Source organism: Tamandua tetradactyla, chromosome 5 (genome assembly GCF_023851605.1).
Source record: "Tamandua tetradactyla isolate mTamTet1 chromosome 5, mTamTet1.pri, whole genome shotgun sequence".
Lineage (NCBI taxonomy): Eukaryota > Metazoa > Chordata > Mammalia > Pilosa > Myrmecophagidae > Tamandua > Tamandua tetradactyla.
Window position 1 is genome coordinate 95,222,311 of NC_135331.1, and position 18,721 is coordinate 95,241,031.

At 36.2% G+C, this 18,721-nt stretch overlaps 1 protein-coding gene across 8 annotated transcripts in view; it reads left to right on the top strand.

Moving 5' to 3' along the window:
• Positions 1–18,721, top strand: part of ZFAND3 (zinc finger AN1-type containing 3) — a 545,448-nt gene that overhangs the window by 415,669 nt on the left and 111,058 nt on the right. For 6 of the 8 annotated variants that reach the window (XM_077161675.1, XM_077161678.1, XM_077161679.1 and 3 more), the window contains exon 4: positions 11,090–11,155. The exons of the other annotated variants lie outside the window; for them this stretch is intronic. In XM_077161675.1, the coding sequence (XP_077017790.1) occupies positions 11,090–11,155 (66 nt within the window). The remainder of the gene's footprint in view (positions 1–11,089; positions 11,156–18,721) is intronic. 8 annotated transcript variants of the gene reach the window in all.

An 18,721-nucleotide genomic window follows, 5' to 3' on the forward strand; every position in this document is an offset into this window, starting at 1 on the left:
AGTCAAGAAGGCTGATGACTTTTAGGGTTACTCTCAACTGGAAAGGCATATGGTGAACATGGTGGCATCTGCTAGCTTTTTCTCCAGGCTTCTTGTTTCATGAAGCTCCTCTGGGGGCGTTTTCCTTCTTTATTTCCAAAGGCGCTCATGGTTCTCTGCTTCTGTAAGCTCTGTCTCTATCCAAAATGCTTCCTCTTTTAAAGGATTCTGGTAAACTAATCAAGGCCCGCCTGGAATGGGCGGAGTCACAGCTCCATGGACATAAGTAATCAAGTCTCCAAACTACAGTACTGAATAGGGTTTTAAAGAAATGGTTGTTCCCACAAGATTGAATTAGCACATGGCTTTTCTAGGGGTCATATTCCTTTCAAACTGGCACAATTGCCTTTTTAAAAATATATATTTTTTATTGTGAAATATACACGTATACAAAAAAAGCAGTAAATTTCAGAGTACATTGTAGCAAATAGTTAAAGAACAGATTTCAGATTTGGTATGGGTTACAGCACCATAATTTCAGGTTTTTCCTTCTAACTGCTCCAAGACACTGGAGGATAAATTCAATATATGATTCAGTAGTCATACTCATTTGTTAAATCCTCTCTTTTCTCTTATAACTCCTTTTTCTCCTTTGATCCTTCTTCCAGTCTTTAGGGGTATTTGGGCTGTGCCCATTCTGAATTTTTCATGTTAGAAAGGGCTGTTGACAATATGAGATAGGGGAATGGAACTAGTTGATGTTCTTGAAGAGGCTGGCACCTCTGAGTTTCAGGATTTATGTGGCCTAGGAACCATTTGGCAGTTGTAGATTCCTGAAATGTGATCTTAGTGCATATCAGATCGTTTTTTTCTCTATTCCTGACTCTGAGACTGTTTCTAGTATTTCACAAGTACAGTATTTGCTATAGGTTTCTTGTTTATGTTCTTTGTTAGGTTAAGAAAAGTCTCTTATTTCTAGCTTGCTGATTTTTATTTTTAAATCAGAAATACTCGTTGAGTTTTATAAAATGCCTTTTCAGCATCTATTGAAATGTTGAGATGCTATTTCTCCTTTAATATGTAATCTCTTATCTTAATAGACTTCCAGTGTTAGACCACCATTGTATTCCTCGAATGAAGCCTTCTAGTTCTATCAGTGGATTTAAGTGAGAGTTAATTTTGTTTACTATGTGTATATTTACCTGTGGTGAGCATGCTATTACTGGTGTAGTTTTGGTATCAGTTACATTAATCTCGTATAAAGCTTTTTATCTTTTCCTGTGCTCTGACACAGCTTTTCTCCTTGTGCTCTGACATTTTTATGTCATAACTATTCTTTGAAGTTTTAAAAACTTATTCATAAAGCTTACTATCCCAATACAGTTTTTCCACATAGATCCTATGAAAACTTTTTTGGTTTCCTATATAATTTTTGGATTATTCATATTTTAAGCCTTAAGTTAATCTTGCCAATTAATATTTATTATAAAGCATTTCATCTAGATCTCTAAGCTTATTGGAATAAAATAATACTTAGTGTTCATGTTTCTTAAATTTCTTCCATAAAATGTACCCTTAATTTTGATGTATATATTGTACCAAATACACTAAACTAGAATTCATTTTTAAGTTACTTTGACTTATATTTCCTAATTTGTCTTTGTTTATGATCCTCTAGTTTAGCTCAGTGGAAAAATATTAAGGGCCTGGAAAGTTGTCAGTGCCACCAATGTATTTTCACAGGATTATAGTCATAACATCCTCATTATTGCTTTTCAGCCTATAAACCTGTCAGATGACTTTCACAGTAATATCATGTTAAACAAAAAGGAAATTCTTTCCTTCACTCATCACTGCCTGTTTGGTCAGCCAGATTCCTAATCTTGTATCAGACATCCTCCCTAATGGACTCTCGTATCTTATTTGCCTATCTCACCCAGCACTGATGCTCAGCGCTGAACCAAACCAGACCATTGCCGTCCCCAGAAGACACCATGACATTCTTATTACCATCTTTATTCATATGTCCGGAGGCCCACCTCAAAAGCATTTCAGCCATACTGATTGCTTCCTCCAAAGGATTCCTCCATTTCTTACCTGTAACATCTAATCACATATTGTCTTGTATTGGTTACCTCTTTGACATGAGAATGTCATTTTTCCTTTGTACCAGTTTTGAGGCTAATCCCAAATTAACGGAGACTTCACTTTAAGATACTTTGTTCTCTGCCCCAGAGCACCCAGCAAAGCACTTGTGGCAAGATAGTATTCAGTAAATGCTTACTAACTTAAATACTTAGAAAAGTTTCATTTCTAATTTCTCTTACTTTTGAAAATCCACTTAATGTATTTTGATACATAAAAAAAGGACTTCTCATTGTCTATCCCTGATTTTGAGTGACTACTTAATGTTTTTCATTATTTTCTGTTACATACAGTGATCCAAGGTGAAGCAACTGAGAAAGGCTGTTTTCTGTCACATTTTGAAATTTTGTTGTCTTGATGTGGTGGTAATTAACTTTTTTGATAGAACCTTTGGAATGATTGGCAAATGCTCTTGTTTTCCTTTTTCCTCCTCCTTTCTTTCCTCCCTCCTACCTATCCTTTCTTACTCTTTTCTCCCTCACTCCCTTCCTCCCACCCTTCAAGTTGTCACCCCTTATTGTGAAGTAACAGTTTTTTGTTCATAAGTAGTTTTTTTTATTACCTGATTTTCCCCCTGGGACAAAAGAAAAGACTAGCAGACTTTTAGCACTCATTTTCAAAGGTCCCTTAAGAACTCTGCACATTTAAAAGATTAGTTTCCTATAAAGATTTTCCTTGGCTCTATAATGGTTAATTTTATATGGCAACTTGGCTAGGTTATGGTATCCAGTTGTTCTGTAAAACATTGGCCTATATCTTTCTGTTGAGATACTCTGTAGGTAGTATTAGCATTTATGATCATTTGATTTTAAGTAAAGGAGATTACCACTAAAATAAGAGTGAAACTCATCCAGTCAGTTTGGAGACCTTAAATTTTAAAAATTGAACGTTCCCAGAAGAAAAAAATTCTGCCTCAAGACTACATCCTCCACTCCTTTTCCACCCTAAGGAGTTTGAAGTCAAGACTTCAGCATCACACTTACTAGAATTTCCGACTTTTGGCCTGTCGTATAGAATTTAGACTAGCCAGCACCCACAATTGTGTGAGCCAATTGTACACATACACATACACACATAAACACACTTATGTCCTGATGGTTTTGTTTTTCTGGAGAACAATGAGTGATACAGGCACCTATGAAAGTTTGGAATTACTGATATTCAGACGAGACTTTGAAACAACATCATCACTTTCCCTCCCCTTGGAAATTAGGCTTTTTAAAAATGTTCTTATTATATTTAATGTTCTGTACTTGGCTGTGAAAGTAAAGGTCATGGTGAATAACCACCCTTTTCACAGCTTTAGCCCTTTGCAGTTGTCTTATTATTTTTTATTTTGTGTAGATATGAGTACTAGGTGACACTATGCTGATTATAAACTGAATCTAAACTTTACAATGACAAGTATTTGAAAATATCATAATAGGAACATCTATGTGAATATCTTAGAAGTAGTTAGTTTAACGTTACATGAATATATTTTAATTGTGTTTGTGAACTTCTCTGAAAAGGCAGAGCTGTCAATACCAAAAAAATGACTATGTAACTTTCCATTTTATATTCATGTGCTCTAGTATTTCATAGACCATTTCATTCTTCGATCCGTCAAAAAGAATGATTCTTTCTATTTAATAAATACAATAGAATACTGCTTTGGTAAGGACGTTTCAAAGTTCCAAAGTACCAATATAAACCCTTCGTTACATTCAAATTATGACATTTTTAACTATTACTTGCAAAAAGAGGTTCAATTAGTAAGATGTTGCCAGTGTTTACTTCTGTAAGATGAGAAGGTTGGACTAACTGTTCAGTGTCACTCTGAGTACATTGCCAGCTGTGGTGACAGCTGCTTGTAGGAGAGGCATGGAGAAAGGGCACCTATGTTCAAAATTCTTTTTAAAAGGCAAGAGGGCAGTATCTATAGCCTAAATAGATGTTTTCTGATTTTTATTTTTCCCTCTCCATTTTCTCTGAAGCCTCTCATGAAGAACTAGCACAAATTACTTCCCTTTCTGAGGAAAGTATTGGAGCCTTTTTTCAGCAGCTGACATGAGGGAAGATTTATGAGAATGCTCTTCATACCTGAAATTTGGCATGTCAAAAATAAAATCTCTTCCAGTGCTGAGTGGTTTCTCCATTAATGTTAGGAGAATCATACTCGTGTTGATGGTAAAATGCAAATACAGAACTCTGAGTTAGGCCTTAGTTAAACCTGTAAATAGAACTGAAGCCTATATTGGAGAAGTGACAGCCCCTGATTTCATATCCATATTAGAAATGCTTTGTCACAAGTGAGAAACAAAATAGTGTCTAAAAATAGAACTGCCTTAATTAGTCAGATGATTTTTAAATTTTATTATTATTTTTAATTAGAGAAGCTATGGGTTTACATAAAAATCATGCATGAAATACAGCGTTCCCATATACCACCATATTATTAATACCTTGCAGTCAGATGATATTTTGACCTCCCCCCAAAATTCCAGGTTTAATGCCCAACATAGTGATGTCTTAGAATTTCACTTTCAATTGCTGTCAGGCTTTATCACATTTTAGAGTACTGGTGATGGGTGATTTTCAACATTTTAAAATACAGAAACTTTGTTTTGGTCATAAGGGTTCTAGGTGAGAGATTATGTCTGAAAAACTAAAATTGAACAAATCTAGTTGCTTGCCTAGAATCATTCGAGTTCCATGAAGCATGTATTTAATCTTCTATATTAAATAACAAAAACATTGTCATGGTTTGAAATTATGATTGTAGAGTTTATTCTACTATCTCTTGACTTTATTTACTTGAATATTAACATTTTGTTGAGAATAGCTAAATCTTTTACCATTACTTTACTAGTTCATCATTTGGTCTTGTAAGACTAGAGTATACCATTTGGGCTGTGAGGAAAGTATGGGAAAATTGGAAATCATATTAACTTTTAGGCCCTTTCTTTAGTGTCCTCAGTTTTTAAGTGTAAAAAAGTTTAAGAACTGCTGGGCTTTAGCAGCTTCTAAATATGATGATAATCAGCTATACTTATTAATAGATCCATCCCTTTGTAGAGAGTTTAGGTATTTCCAGTAATTGCTTTTGGCCTCGAGTTGCCTTAATCATTTTCATTCGATAATGAAAAACATATTTTGAACACCTAATATGCTAAGTTACCAGAATAAGATTTAGTCTCTGTCCTCAGAGTTCATTCCATTAATGCCATTGATAGGTCAGGAGAGAACATTTTTTCCCAAAACACATCCCCTGGCCCAGGAGGGATATCCATCCTTCTCCTTAAAATAATCTAGAATCTGTCAGTGAGGGCAAATGCAAATACTGTTAGTATTGTTCCCTTGAGAAGATGGTTTGGGAGATTTTATTTCTGTTGAGCAAATGGGCTAATAAGCATATACATGCACATATACACACCATAATATTTGCAGAGCTGCCCATCTCTCTATTTACTTATAGGGGTAAAAGTAGAATATTAATGACATTTTGTAGAGAAGCACTTTATAAGTAAAATAGATCACTACCAATAGCAAGATTTTACCCACTTTGTAAACCCTCTTCTCATGACTCTAATGTGATCTAAATAGTGTGAAATCATGCAGTGAGTTAGGATTAGAACTTCTGAACTAGGAGTTTAGAAGTGACAGGCTTTGTAAATGGTTTAATTTGGAAGTTCATTTGGAGAAATGGGAAGGCTATTACCTGCGCTGAAGATTTCCCTTAAACTAGATTCCCACTCACTATTTCTTTATGTATCCTTGTTTTTAGTCAATGGTGCTTTTCAAATTATTTTATGTAGACAGATTAAGTGTGTCCTTTCTGATTAAAACATTTCATGAATTGTAGGTTTAGGGTGAGGTTGGGAGGATAGGGTTCTTTTCTAAAGAGATTACCTTTTTTTTTTTTTATGCTTTCTGATCTATCCTTGATACACATTTATTGCTATTAATTCTTTATTGTTTAAAATCTCCTCCACATGTGTGTTTTAAAGAAGGAAAAATTTTCTGCTGAAGAAATAGAGATTTTTTGAATATTTTTAAAAGACAACTTTACATTCTTAGCAAAGCCGTATCAGGAGACAATGGAGAGTTTATTTCACAATCCCTAGTGCATAGATTTTTTTTAAAGAGCTCTCATTAAGAAACTCTTGAGAAGATATTCTGAATCTCTAGCAAAAAATGAGAATTTTACCTCTTGAATTTGTTCTCCAAAATCATTGATAGAATGGTGAGCCTGGAAAAGTGAGATGGTGCAAAGATAAACAATGTACATATTGTGATGGAGTAGAATTGACAAGCTGGTTAAAAAAAAGATGATGCATTTCTAATTAGTCCACAGTCCCTTTAGTTGGAAATTAATTAGATGCTGTTATGTAAATGTCATGTTAATTAAACAAGAATATTGAAGTGTTATAAATCTGCAAAAAGAATTGCATGCTATTGTGTATTAATGTTTTGCAGTTACCATGAAAGGGCCGATAATAGAATAGTTATTTAATTGTTGAGCTTCTGGCAATTTTTAGTTGATTGATTCCTTGACAATCTATTTTTTCCTAATTGATGGATTTTTAGTGCATGATGTAACTGCGGCCACTGAAGGTTAGTGGAACCAGGAGCCCAAAATAACTATTCACTACAGATGTTCTAACCAAACTCTTCTGAGTGGATTATTGCTCTCTATTTTCAAGTTAAGGAAAAATATTGTTTTTCTATGTTTACACAGTCTTTAGGTTTGAGTACCTAGAATGATTGCAGCTCTCCTCCAAATTAGTGTTCTCTACCTCTTCCTTGAATCAGTCTTTAACCAGCCTATGCGGTTGACTACTTTATGGGTAGTTCAGGGTTTTTTGACATACTTAATAACTCAGTTGAAAAAGAAAATTTATGAATTTATTAATAAGCTTGAAATGTGAGATGTGAGTGTTGATGGTTAATGAGATAGCTTTATTCAGTCTTCTATTTTTGCAGTTTACAATGAAATTAGGATGCAGATTTAACCCTGTCTTCAACTTTACAGGGCTGAAATCAGTAGTGTTTGCTCAGGAAATTCCACTACCCTATTGCAAATGCTATACAGATTGATACTTATTGTGTATATAGCTGAAGAATTTCATTTTATGTCTCATCTAGAAATGCACATGTGATCCATAGTGCTGCATTATGTGTGACAACATTAAATCAAAAAAGAAATGTTTCAAGAAGAAAAGGTAGGATATACAGAGATCTCTGGTTACAAAACCCAAGCAAGCACAGGCATTATTTGCTTGCAGATTCCAAACTATAAATTACTGAAACTTGACATTATTTCAGGAAAAATAATTTCTAATATCATTGCAAGGTGATAGTCTGTTATTAAATATCTCCAGGTAATTAAAAACCTTGGTGGGAAAACGAACAGGCACTTTGCTTTAGCAAAAGAAAGGAGAAAGCATTCCTGATGGTTGGTTAACAATTAGTTCAGGTTGGTTAATCTTAATATCATCTGGCTCGGAATCCCCAGGTCCTTCATATTGAGCAAGGAACTTTAAGGTTAAAAATATATATATATCTAAAAACTCAAAACTTACTCTTCCAAATTCAGTTGTTACTAACATAGACCAGAGGGTAATGGTTTGAGCTGTTTTGTGCTTTGAAACACACTGATTTTCCCATCCTGATCTCCCTTCTTCCCCCCATGCTGCGTTCACCTATAGGAGCCTCTCTTTCCTCACTCCCTAGTTACTAATTCTCAGCTCAGTCCACCCTGCTGGCTTGGAAAGAAGGGGAAGAAAGACCAAAAATGGGAACAGAGTTTACAGTGATTTGTGAGTTCATATGTGTATCTCAGATCCCACCACGGCGTAAGGAAGTCCAGAAAAGAAAAGCCAATTCCATTTCTTTGATGAAACAGACATTCTGATTTTGATCCTTACTATCAGCTCTCAAAATTATTTTGTTTTCTATAACCACATGGGATCTGTGCTATATTTTTATTAAGTGTGGACAAAAACCTAAAAGTTTCCTCTTGAGTGTTCCTTAATTTCTTGCATTCATTTTGACAGGGTTGATTTGGAATTAATTCTGTAGGGGTAGATATTGTAATCTCCTATGGCACTCCTTTTATTTGAGAATATAGGAGTTTTGGATGACAGGACAATTAGTGTGGAATATATGTGCATACTTCTGTTCTGGATTTTAAAATGGTTCCTAGTGTATAGTCTGCCAGACCAAATTTAATTCTAAGCTCTCTGTTTATAATATTGCCCAATTATCAAAGCTAGGATATATTATCACTGCCGGTTACTCTTGGTGTCAATTTGTCTTGGCTCAACCATAGTTCTATTTGTACTTTAATGTAGTGAATACATTGGATGGGTTGTTAGTTTAACAAGCTCTCTGGAGAACACTTTCATGGTGATACATGTTGAGATCTGCTAGTAACCTTAAAGTTATTTGCGTATTTGCCAAAACCTACAGAAATTCATTCACTAGGAATTTTAAAAAGGGTAAATTCTCAGCCTATGGACAAGATAACAATTCTCTCATTTAATAGTCATCTAGGACATTTCCAAATATGGGAATGTTAATTCATGAGTCCCAGTCAGATTTCTTAGGGGGCTTGATTTGGTGATTTCTCCCTACTCAAAATTTTACTGGATGAATTACTTTATGTTCTTTTAAAAAATATTCGGTAGTTAAGCTGTTACTGACTTTTGTCCTCTGTGTGGTTCACTGTGTTGTGGGAACTCAGTGATACCGGCCAGATATTGAGCTGGAGGTTAAAGTAAATGTTATCAGGGATTGGAATTAATGGGCTGTTAATAGTTACATTGTGGTTTAAAAACACTAGTTTAAAAATTCGTAGTATTCTCTTTCTATGTCCCACCCCAAACTATTGCATCAAAATTTCAAGAGGCAGGCCAGGGAGTATGTACTTTATGGGTGCTAATATTTTGACTTGATTGTGGTTACACAAGTGTACTTGTATGTTAAAATCCATGAAGGTGTGCATTTAAGTTTTGGGCACTTCGTTCTAGTACTTCATTCTGAATCTGTTATAGCACATACGTACAAAGTTTTAAAAAAGCATGTATTATTCTCCTGATTCATTTAAACAACTTGCTGTGGTAACTTATTAAGTGAACATTATTAAGCACCTATTGTCTACATAGCCGTGACCGAATAATATATAAAAGTGTGGGTCTTGATTTCTGGAAGCATAGAATCTGGTGGAAGAGAGGATGATGATAATACATAACAAAGCTTTATAGTTTATGAGGCCTTTTTGTATAGGTGATTTCATCAAACCTGTGACTTAACGGGCATTTTTACTATCCCCATATTTTGTTAGAGAAACTTAAGATCACTTATCCAGAATTACTCAGAAAATAGGGAGTGGTATCAGGACTTAAACAGAATCTTCTATAAAGCCTATATGTTGCCTGTTTCCATGTCAGAGCTGTCCGTTTGAACCTTTAGGATTTCAGTATGTTAAGCTTTCCCTGGTGAATGTGACAGTTTAAAAACAATTTTCAGTTGAAATGCTCTGCTTTTCAGCCCTGACTTTCTAAACTCTCCAGTTTAGTCTTGTCCTATCTTGAAATTCTTTTGCAAGTGATTCCAGCTTATTATGAATTTCCTTCTTCCTGATTACATTTATTACCTATACCATACTCTTTGCCTCTTGATTATTTTCCATCTAGTTTTTTATTACTTTCATGTGTTATTCTTTGCCTAAATGTCTTCCTGACAAGATTATAAGCTCCCTGAGTGTGGGACCAGCACTCATGGCACACAGTATTTGCTAACTGCTCTTTGAAGTTAATAGTGCACTTAACTTGGTTTCTCCCTTTACTTTTTCTTCTTCTGTGTGTCTTCTTATACTCACTGAGAGTTCTGCCATATGGTATTGGCATGGGAAAAAGTGTGAAAAGAGTGAATTTCTTATGTGGAATCTCCAGGTCCCTATATCCATGTATTTCAGCAGCATCAACTAGGAAAATCCAGGGCACTTTTATCTTACTTTGTTTTTCAGTAAGTAACTTCAATGATAAGAAATCTTATTATAGGTGATATACAGCTCTGCCAAATAGCTATGCACCCACCCCTCTTTGCTAGTCAAAGTCACTTGAAGAGACTTTGCAAATTGCATGCCTAATATTTGTCTGTGTTCTCCTTCCTTTCTCACCCTCACCACTGCTCCTCCCAGGTATATGTTGAGAAACACTTGTCTTCTTATTTATAGAGTTACTTCCTATTTCAGAGGGGAGGGTATGGCCTATAGAGGGTATGGGGGTGTGTATTAATATCACCATCAGAATTTGTTGATCACCCAGGTTCCACAGAATTTAATTAATTGACTAATTATAGTTCTTTCATAGTCTTGAATTATGTCTGTGCACCAGATTTCTGGCCCTACCAAGATTCCATGAAGGACCTCTTCAAATCATACTTCTTATAAGTAAACTTAGGTATTCTTCCTTATTCAGCAATACTCTCCTATATTAAAATGATCCTTTTTTTCTCCTGTCTGGTAGTTTTTTGTACCTTAGCCCCCACCCCACCCCCTTAAATGAGCATACTTTTGCAATAAATTCAAAGGCGAGGTGACCACTGAGGTCAGCTTAAGAGATACGGTCATGCTTATTGCTCTTGAAGAAACTCATTTCCCTAAACTTAAGGGTAAATTTCCCTTACCAGGATCTGAATTGTAGTTAAAATTGTATCCTTTAATTTCTTAATAATATGTGAGTCTCTTGATTTTTTTTTTCATGGAAGTCATAATGTAGAAGGACTGTAGAGCTATAGACTAAATTGCTGAATTAAAATGAGGTCCTTAGAATCAACACTACTACCACCACCTTTCCCACTACCCTCCATTATGCGTATTTGCAGATCCACCCCTTTTTAGGTTTCTCTGTATCCAGATAAGAACTGTGAGTATGTAGAGGATATATTCTGCCTGATGAGCCTGCCTTTCTGTTTCTAGGTGGGCCTTGCACAGACACAGCTCATGTCTCATTAATCACACCAACCAAAAGATCCTGTGGTACAGGTACGTACAGTATCCTGAGTTTTTCACAGAAATTAGTAACTGGTTCTAACTTGCCATCCTTGCCAGGGTACTCTCTTATTTCTTTCATCAAGTGTGAAATGATACATTATGTGCTTAGTGTGTGTGGGTGAGTGTGAGCAGATTCAGAGTGGTGTTCTTGGAAGTCAGTTTGACGGACTGAATGCTGGCAGCTAGAACCAAGAAGGTGGATATCAAAACTTATCTACTTCCTACTGCCTGAAAAATATTAAGCTATGAAATACACAGAAAATGCAGATCACTGCCCAGTTTCTAGTATATGGCTAATTTCTCTAAGTCTTGGATTTACTGAAAAAAAAGCAAAAACAAAAAACTATAATGGAGGCTAGAGGGTGAAAGATCTTGTAGTTCATATAATCAGTGTTTTAACTTAACTGCTGTAATGTTTTAGTAGTTTCAGAAAATTATTTTGTCTCATTTGTCTTAAAGCTATGGGGTAAGCTGAATTAATTCTTTTCAAATCTGTGGAATCCCCAAAACATTTTTGTGCATCTGTGACATTTTTATTAAAAATGAAGTCATGAATCTTGTAGCCCTATAAAGAGTAGCCATAATGCCCCTTGCTCTCTTATCTTATAGCTTAATTTTATTTTAAACATTATTTGCCTTTTCTAATAATGCTCCCTGATATTTCTCAAGGATTGTATTTTCGAGAGTCAAAATAATTATATTGTTTTTTTAAAGGTCAAAGTATTTTTCATAACTTAAAAAAATCCTTTTAACTCCCTAACAGAAATAGCACTATTCTGTGTACAAACTTACACCGAAATCTCAGTTAGTTTGAATGTTCACATTTTGATGTTAAATCTGAAATAGGCCTGCCTTCACACAGTTTCAGAGTAATGTGTAGGCTTTGATCTCTAAATAATTTAATTTTACTCTTCTATTCCAAATGAACAGATCTGAGGCAAGAATATGTGAGATAGTCCTGTAATGCTAACCTCCCTCCTGTGCTTAGTACTCAGGCTCCACTAGGTAGTTTCTGATTGAGACACAAGAGGACCATGCTCTAGTGAGACAGACCATCCTGATTAGCCAGTGGAAATTCGACAGCCAACTACCTACCTACTCCAACCAGAAGCCTGAAAACATTCAAAACCCTGTGATTTCAGGTTCAACCCTTCACATGGACAATGAACTTCAGTCTTTCTTCTTTTTTTCTAGTCTTGGCCTGCAGCACAGAGTTTAGTTACTGTGAACACTACCAGTGTGTTCAGGCAGCAAGCAGTCAAGAAGTGAGCCTCAGCCTACACAATGGGAGGCAATACTTGGAAACCACATATCAGATAAGGGTTTAATATCCAGAATATATAAGAAGATTCTTCAACTCAACAACAAAAAGACAAACAACCCATTTAAAGAATGGGTAAAAGACATGAACAGACACTTCTCAGAAGAGGAAATACAAATAGCTAAAAGGCGTATGAAAAGATGCTCAACTTCACTGGCTATTAGGGAAATACAAATCAAAACTACAGTGAGATATCACCTGACAACCACTAGAAGGGCCATTATAAAAAACAAAAACAAAAACAGAAAACAACAAGTGCTAGGGAGGAAGTGGAGAAAGAGGCACACTTATCCACTGTTGGTGGGATTGTCAAATGGTACAACCGCTGTGAAAGGCAGTTTGGCAGTTCTTCAGGAAACTAAGTGTAGAATTGCCATATGATCCAGCAATCCTATTACTAGGTATCTATTCGGAGGACATGAAGGCAAGGACACAAACAGGTATTTGCACACCAATGTTTATAGCAGCGTCATTTATAATTGCCGAGAGATGGAAACAGCCCAAATGTCCATCAGTGGATGAGTGGCTAAACAACCTGTGTGATACATACATATGATGGAATATTTTGTAGCTTTAAGACAGAATAAAGTCATGAAACATATAACAACATGGATGGACTGTGAGGACATTATGCTGAGTAAAATTAGCCAGGAACAAAAGGACAAATACTGTATGGTCTTACTAATAGGAACTAACAGTAACGAGTAAGTGTGAAGAATTGAAGTTAAGAACACAGGTTATCAGGAGATAGAAATAGGATAGAGATCGGGCAATTGGTGCTGAAGGAATACAGATTGTGCAATAGGATTGATTGTAAAAATTCAGAAATGGATAGCACAATACTACCTGATTGTAGCACAATAATGTAAGTACACTGAATGAAGCTGAATGTGAATATGGTAGACAGAGAAGGGCTGGGGGCACCTATGAAACCAGAAGGAAAGATAGAGCATAAAGACTGACATGGTTTAATTCAAGAAAGCCTAGAGTATACAATGATGGTGATTAAATATACAAATTAAAAAATGTTTTTGCATGAGGGAGAACAAATGAATGCCAGTTTCTCGGGGTGTTAAAAATAGATAGTGTGCTGGTTTGAAAGGATGTGAGTACCCTTGAAAAGCTATGTTTTAATCCTAATCCCATTTTGTAAAGGCAGCCATTTCTTATGTGATTTAATCAAGAATGGTTGTTAAACTGGATTAGGGGAGATGTGTCTCCATCCATTTGGGTGGGTCTTGACTGGTTTTCTGGAGTCCTATAAAAGAGAAAACATTTTGGAGAATGGGAGATTCAAAGAGAGCAAAGGGGAATGACATAGCCATAAGAAACAGAGTCCACCAGCCAGCGACCTTTGGAGATGAAGAAGGAAAATGCCTCCGGGGGAGCTTCATGAAACAGGAAGTCAGGAGAAGAAACTAGCAGATGATGCTGTGTTCACCATGTGCCCTTCCAGATGAGAGAGGAACCCTGACTGTGTTCACCATATGCCCTTCCACTTGAGTGAGAATCCCTGAACTTCATCAGCCTTCTTGAATCAAGGTACTTTTCCCTGGATGCCTTAGATTGGACATTTCTATTGACTTGCTTTTTTTTTACATGGGCAGGCACCGGAAATCAAACCTGGGTCCTCTGGCATGGCAGGCAAGCGTCCTTGCCTGCTGAGCCACCATGGCCCGCCCTCTATTGACTTGCTTTAATTGAAACATTTTCTCAGCCTTAGAACTGTAAACTAGCAACTTATTAAATTCCCCTTTTTAAAAGCCATTCCATTTCTGGTATATTGCATTCTGGCAGCTAGCAAACTAGAACAGATGGTATATGGGAACAAGTACAATCATTGTAAGCTAGGGTCTAGTGTCATCATTAACATTGTAATTTGCCTCCACTGAATGTAACAAAGGCATTATACCAAAACTCCTTGTCAGCAGGCCGGGGGAATAGGAAAAGGGGTATGGATTCTGTGTGGATGAAAAGGAAATGTCTTCAAATAGAATATGGTGGTGAAGGCATGTCTATACAATTAGGCTGAATAGTATGATGTGTGAATAAAACTGTTTAAAAATGAACAGAGAAACAAGTGCTAGAGAGAAAGCAGAGAGAGAGAGAGAGAAAGAAAGAGAGAGAGAGAGAGAGATGTACCTAATCACTGTTGATAGGGAAATGAGAGGTGCAGCCCCTTGGAGGGCAGTGTGGTGGTTCCACAGGAGGTTAGGGGTGGGTTTGCCATATGATCTTGAAATCCTGTTGCTCAGTGTATACCTGGAGGAACTGAGTGTGGGGACACGAATGGACATTTGCACACTGGTGTTTCTGTTTTGATCCACAATGACTGGAGGTGGCCTAAGGATACAGTGACTGAGGAGTGGAAGGGGGGACTGTGGTGTATACATACAGTGGACTACTGAACGGCCACAAGAAGGAATGAAGTTGTGAGGCATGCAGCTAGGTGAATGAACCTTAAGAGCTGTGTGTTGAATGAAATGTCAGGAACAAAAAGACAAATATCATCATGCCTCAGTCATAGGGACTAAGTATAATATAAAAAATTGGTCAACTAAAGTCGAGAGCATGGGTGAACAGTTTGGGGCTTATTGTAAAGGGCCTAGATTGTAAGGTCTTACAGCAGTCACATATATTCAGGAGGTGTAACTGTTAATTCTAAATTCTGAAATAGTGAGCTGTTTGGATATAAGATGGTCTTTCCTAGAAACTTCAGGTATTTATGTGACACCTGAGACTCAGAGTTAGAGCTCTGAAGCTATGAAAGTCAGCAGTTCTCCACACAGGAACTGTTTAAAAAGTTGAAAAAGTGACCAGACGTCGAGTAGAGACATGAATGAAGCTGATCTGGATAGGACTAAGGTAGATCAGAAGACTGAGTAAAGGATGGTATCATCCATGTTTTGAAACTTCAACTTCTGTGTGAGACTAAAAGGAGAGATGTTTATTTAGTGCAAAATTTATATTTTGGGTAGTGCATTTCCTGATTTAACTTGTATGATCAGTTTAGTTAATACCATAAGTACATGGAATCTTGAATAGGACATGCAATTTTGTTGGTTTGTCCAAGTTAGTGTGATGACCTGATAAATCCCGGAGTGATTTGGGCAGTGAATAAAGGAGTATTTGCAAAGTTGCCTTGGGAAAATCAGGAGAAAGGGGGCAATATTCAACTTCCCCATTTGGAGAATTTCTGATATTCTAGCAAGCAGTGGGGACAACCAAATCAATAGGCCAAGTCCTCGATCTTGGAGTTCTCCCCTATGAAACTTATTCCTGCAAAAGATAGGCTAGGCCTACTTAAAATTAGGCCGAAGAGTCACCCCCAGTGAGCCTCTTTTGTTGCTCAGATGTGGTCTTTCTCTCTAAGCTGACATGGCAAGTGAACTCACTGCCCTCCCTCTCTACGTGGGACATGACTCCCAGGGGTATAAACCTCCTTGGCAACATGGGACAGAACTCCCGGGATGATCTGGGATCCTCATCAAGGGAATGAGAAAACCTTTCTTGACCAAAAGGGGGAAGAGAGAAATGAGACAAAGTGTCAGTGGCTGAGAGATTTCACACAGAGTCAAGAGGTTATCCTGGAGGTTATTTTACACAATATATAGATATCCCCATTTTAGTTTATGGTGTATAGGAGTGGCTGGAGGGAAGTACCTGAAACTGTAGAGCTGTGTTCCAGTACCTTTGTTTGGTTCTTGAAGGTGATTGTATTATGATTATGATACAGCTTTTACAGTGCGATTGTGTGTTTGTGAAAACCCTGTGTCTGGTGCTCCTTTTAACTAGGGTATGGAGAGATGAGTAAAACATATGGATAAAATATAAACAAATAATGGGGGGGAGAAAGGGTAAAATAATTGGGTAAATGGATATACTAATAATGGTCAATGAGAGGGAAGGGTAAGGGGTCTGGAATATATGAGTTTTTCTTTTTTCTTTCTCTGGAGTGATGCTAATGTTCAAAAAAATTATCATGGTGATGAATACAGAATTATGTGATGATATTGTGACCCATTGATTATATACCATGTATAGAATGTTTGTATGTTAAGAATGTTTGTATGTTGTTTTATCAATAAAAATATTTTTAAAAAATAAAGAAGTTAGCCTCTCAAGCACATTGAGCCATCTTGAGAGGTTTGGGAAATGGACTTCAGTGCTCAATTTAGGTACTAAAACTAGGAGGAAATTCTCCTGAGTATCATGTACCGGTGTCTTTCATATTCTAGGCAGATCTGTTTCCTCCTTTCTGCTCCAATGCTATTTGTGTATCTAAAAATAATAATGCCCCATTTCCTGAGGTAATACTGTTAGAAAACAGATCATTCAGATGCTAAAGCCTATATTATTTCCCGCTGTACTGCATTACTGCTTCTCACATTTTATTGTAATTATTTATAACAAATAATTGTAATTGTAAGTGGAAAGCATTGAATGAAATACAGAGAAAAGAGAAATAGATCTGGAAGTATACCATGTATTGAAGAAGTTTTTAAAATGTGGATTCTAAAATGAAAAGGGAACGAAGAAAGATGTGATTCTAGAATCAGGTCTGCTTTCAGAACCTAACTTAGCTACTTAGAAATTATGTGATTTTAAGCAAATAAACAGCTCAAAATTTGTTCTTTACCTGTAAAATAGAATAGTAAGTCTCTCATAGGTTTGATATGTAAGAAAAGAAATAATATATATAAAATTCACATAATAGACTCTTGATAAATGATACTATTATATTATAATCCTGTCATTAAAGGTTATGTGTACAGATAACCTGATTTACTACAGGTTTAATTTGAGAACCACAGGTTGTGCCTATAGTTGTATATTTCTCTCTGCTTTGAAATCAGCATGTTGCCTATGGGGGGGATTCTGAGCAATTTTTTTATGAATCATATGAATCATAACCAATTATTGTTACATTGCTTTGGCGTGTTCTTTGTGGTCTTTATGTTTAGATTCTTCAAGATTAGGACTTTTGTCTCAAACAGTGTTCTGTGGAGCTTCTAACATGAGAGGTTCAGCAACAGTAGCTCTCCTGAGGTTCTCCCAGGGCACAGGTATATCACATATAGCACAGGACATCCAGTATAGATAGTCAATAAACATCTGTATCACAATGGTATAATTACTTAGGAGCCTTAGAGTGATACCCCTCTGAATTAGTTTACTGAACCCCTTCCAGCCAATTTATCCATGGGAGGTTGGACCTTATCCATGCAAGGCAGCCTTGAACTTAATAATTATGTGTTATATAAAGGATGAATAGGCTAGAATATAGTAGTTCTTTTCATCAGTGGCCCCTAAAGAAGGGCAATGCACAATATATGAATTATGGGGAGAAAATATAAAAGTTCTTTACCTCTACTGTAAAGTAGAAATTTTAAAATTTCTACTTTACAGATTTATTTTTTAATATATAATATATATTAGCTCAAACACAAAGTTTATAAGTAGCACAAATATGTAATGTGTATTAAAGATATATGGCCTAATTTTTTATTGATCAGAAGTTGTAGTAAAAAAATGGTTAGTGACTGTCTTGTAGTTTTCTTCAGTAAACAGGTCATTTTCTTTTTAGAATTTTGAAAAGAATATCTAAAGATTAGCATTAGGTCCATTATTATGTGATTTAATAAGTAGAGGTCTGAATGTATGCCTGGGTGGTTGATTAATAGGTTTCCATTTATATATCAAGGGGCTACTGTTTTGGTCAGGTAGGGGATGTTATCTTAATTCAGAGAGGTGGTCTGAATTAAGCAATATAGAGGGTTTGGGCTGCAACCATCAACATGAGAGGGTGAAGAAATTGCTTTGTGATAACTGTGAGTCTTAAAAAGCAGAATAGCCAAAAGTAGATAACTGAATCTAAGAAGCAGATTGTTAAAAGTTGTTGTGATTGTAAATGAAAGGTCTTTTATAATTTGTGAACAAGGTGGGAAAGACTTTTTTTAGATGCTGGCTTTTAGCCACAAAGAAATATTAACAAATTCGGCCTAATTTTTAGATAGAAAAAATGGCAGCACCATGATCATTTCGGAATTTAAGGCAGAGAAAAACCAAGTGAAATTGTGTTTGGTTATCCCCACCCACTCCACCCCCACTCCCCACCACCCCCTTTTAGACCTCCCTGATGTTTACAATCAGCAAAGAATTGAAAACTGCTGTGAAGTCCCAGGTGCTTTTGGTTACAATGTGAATTAAAGCATATCACACCTTCACATTACTAG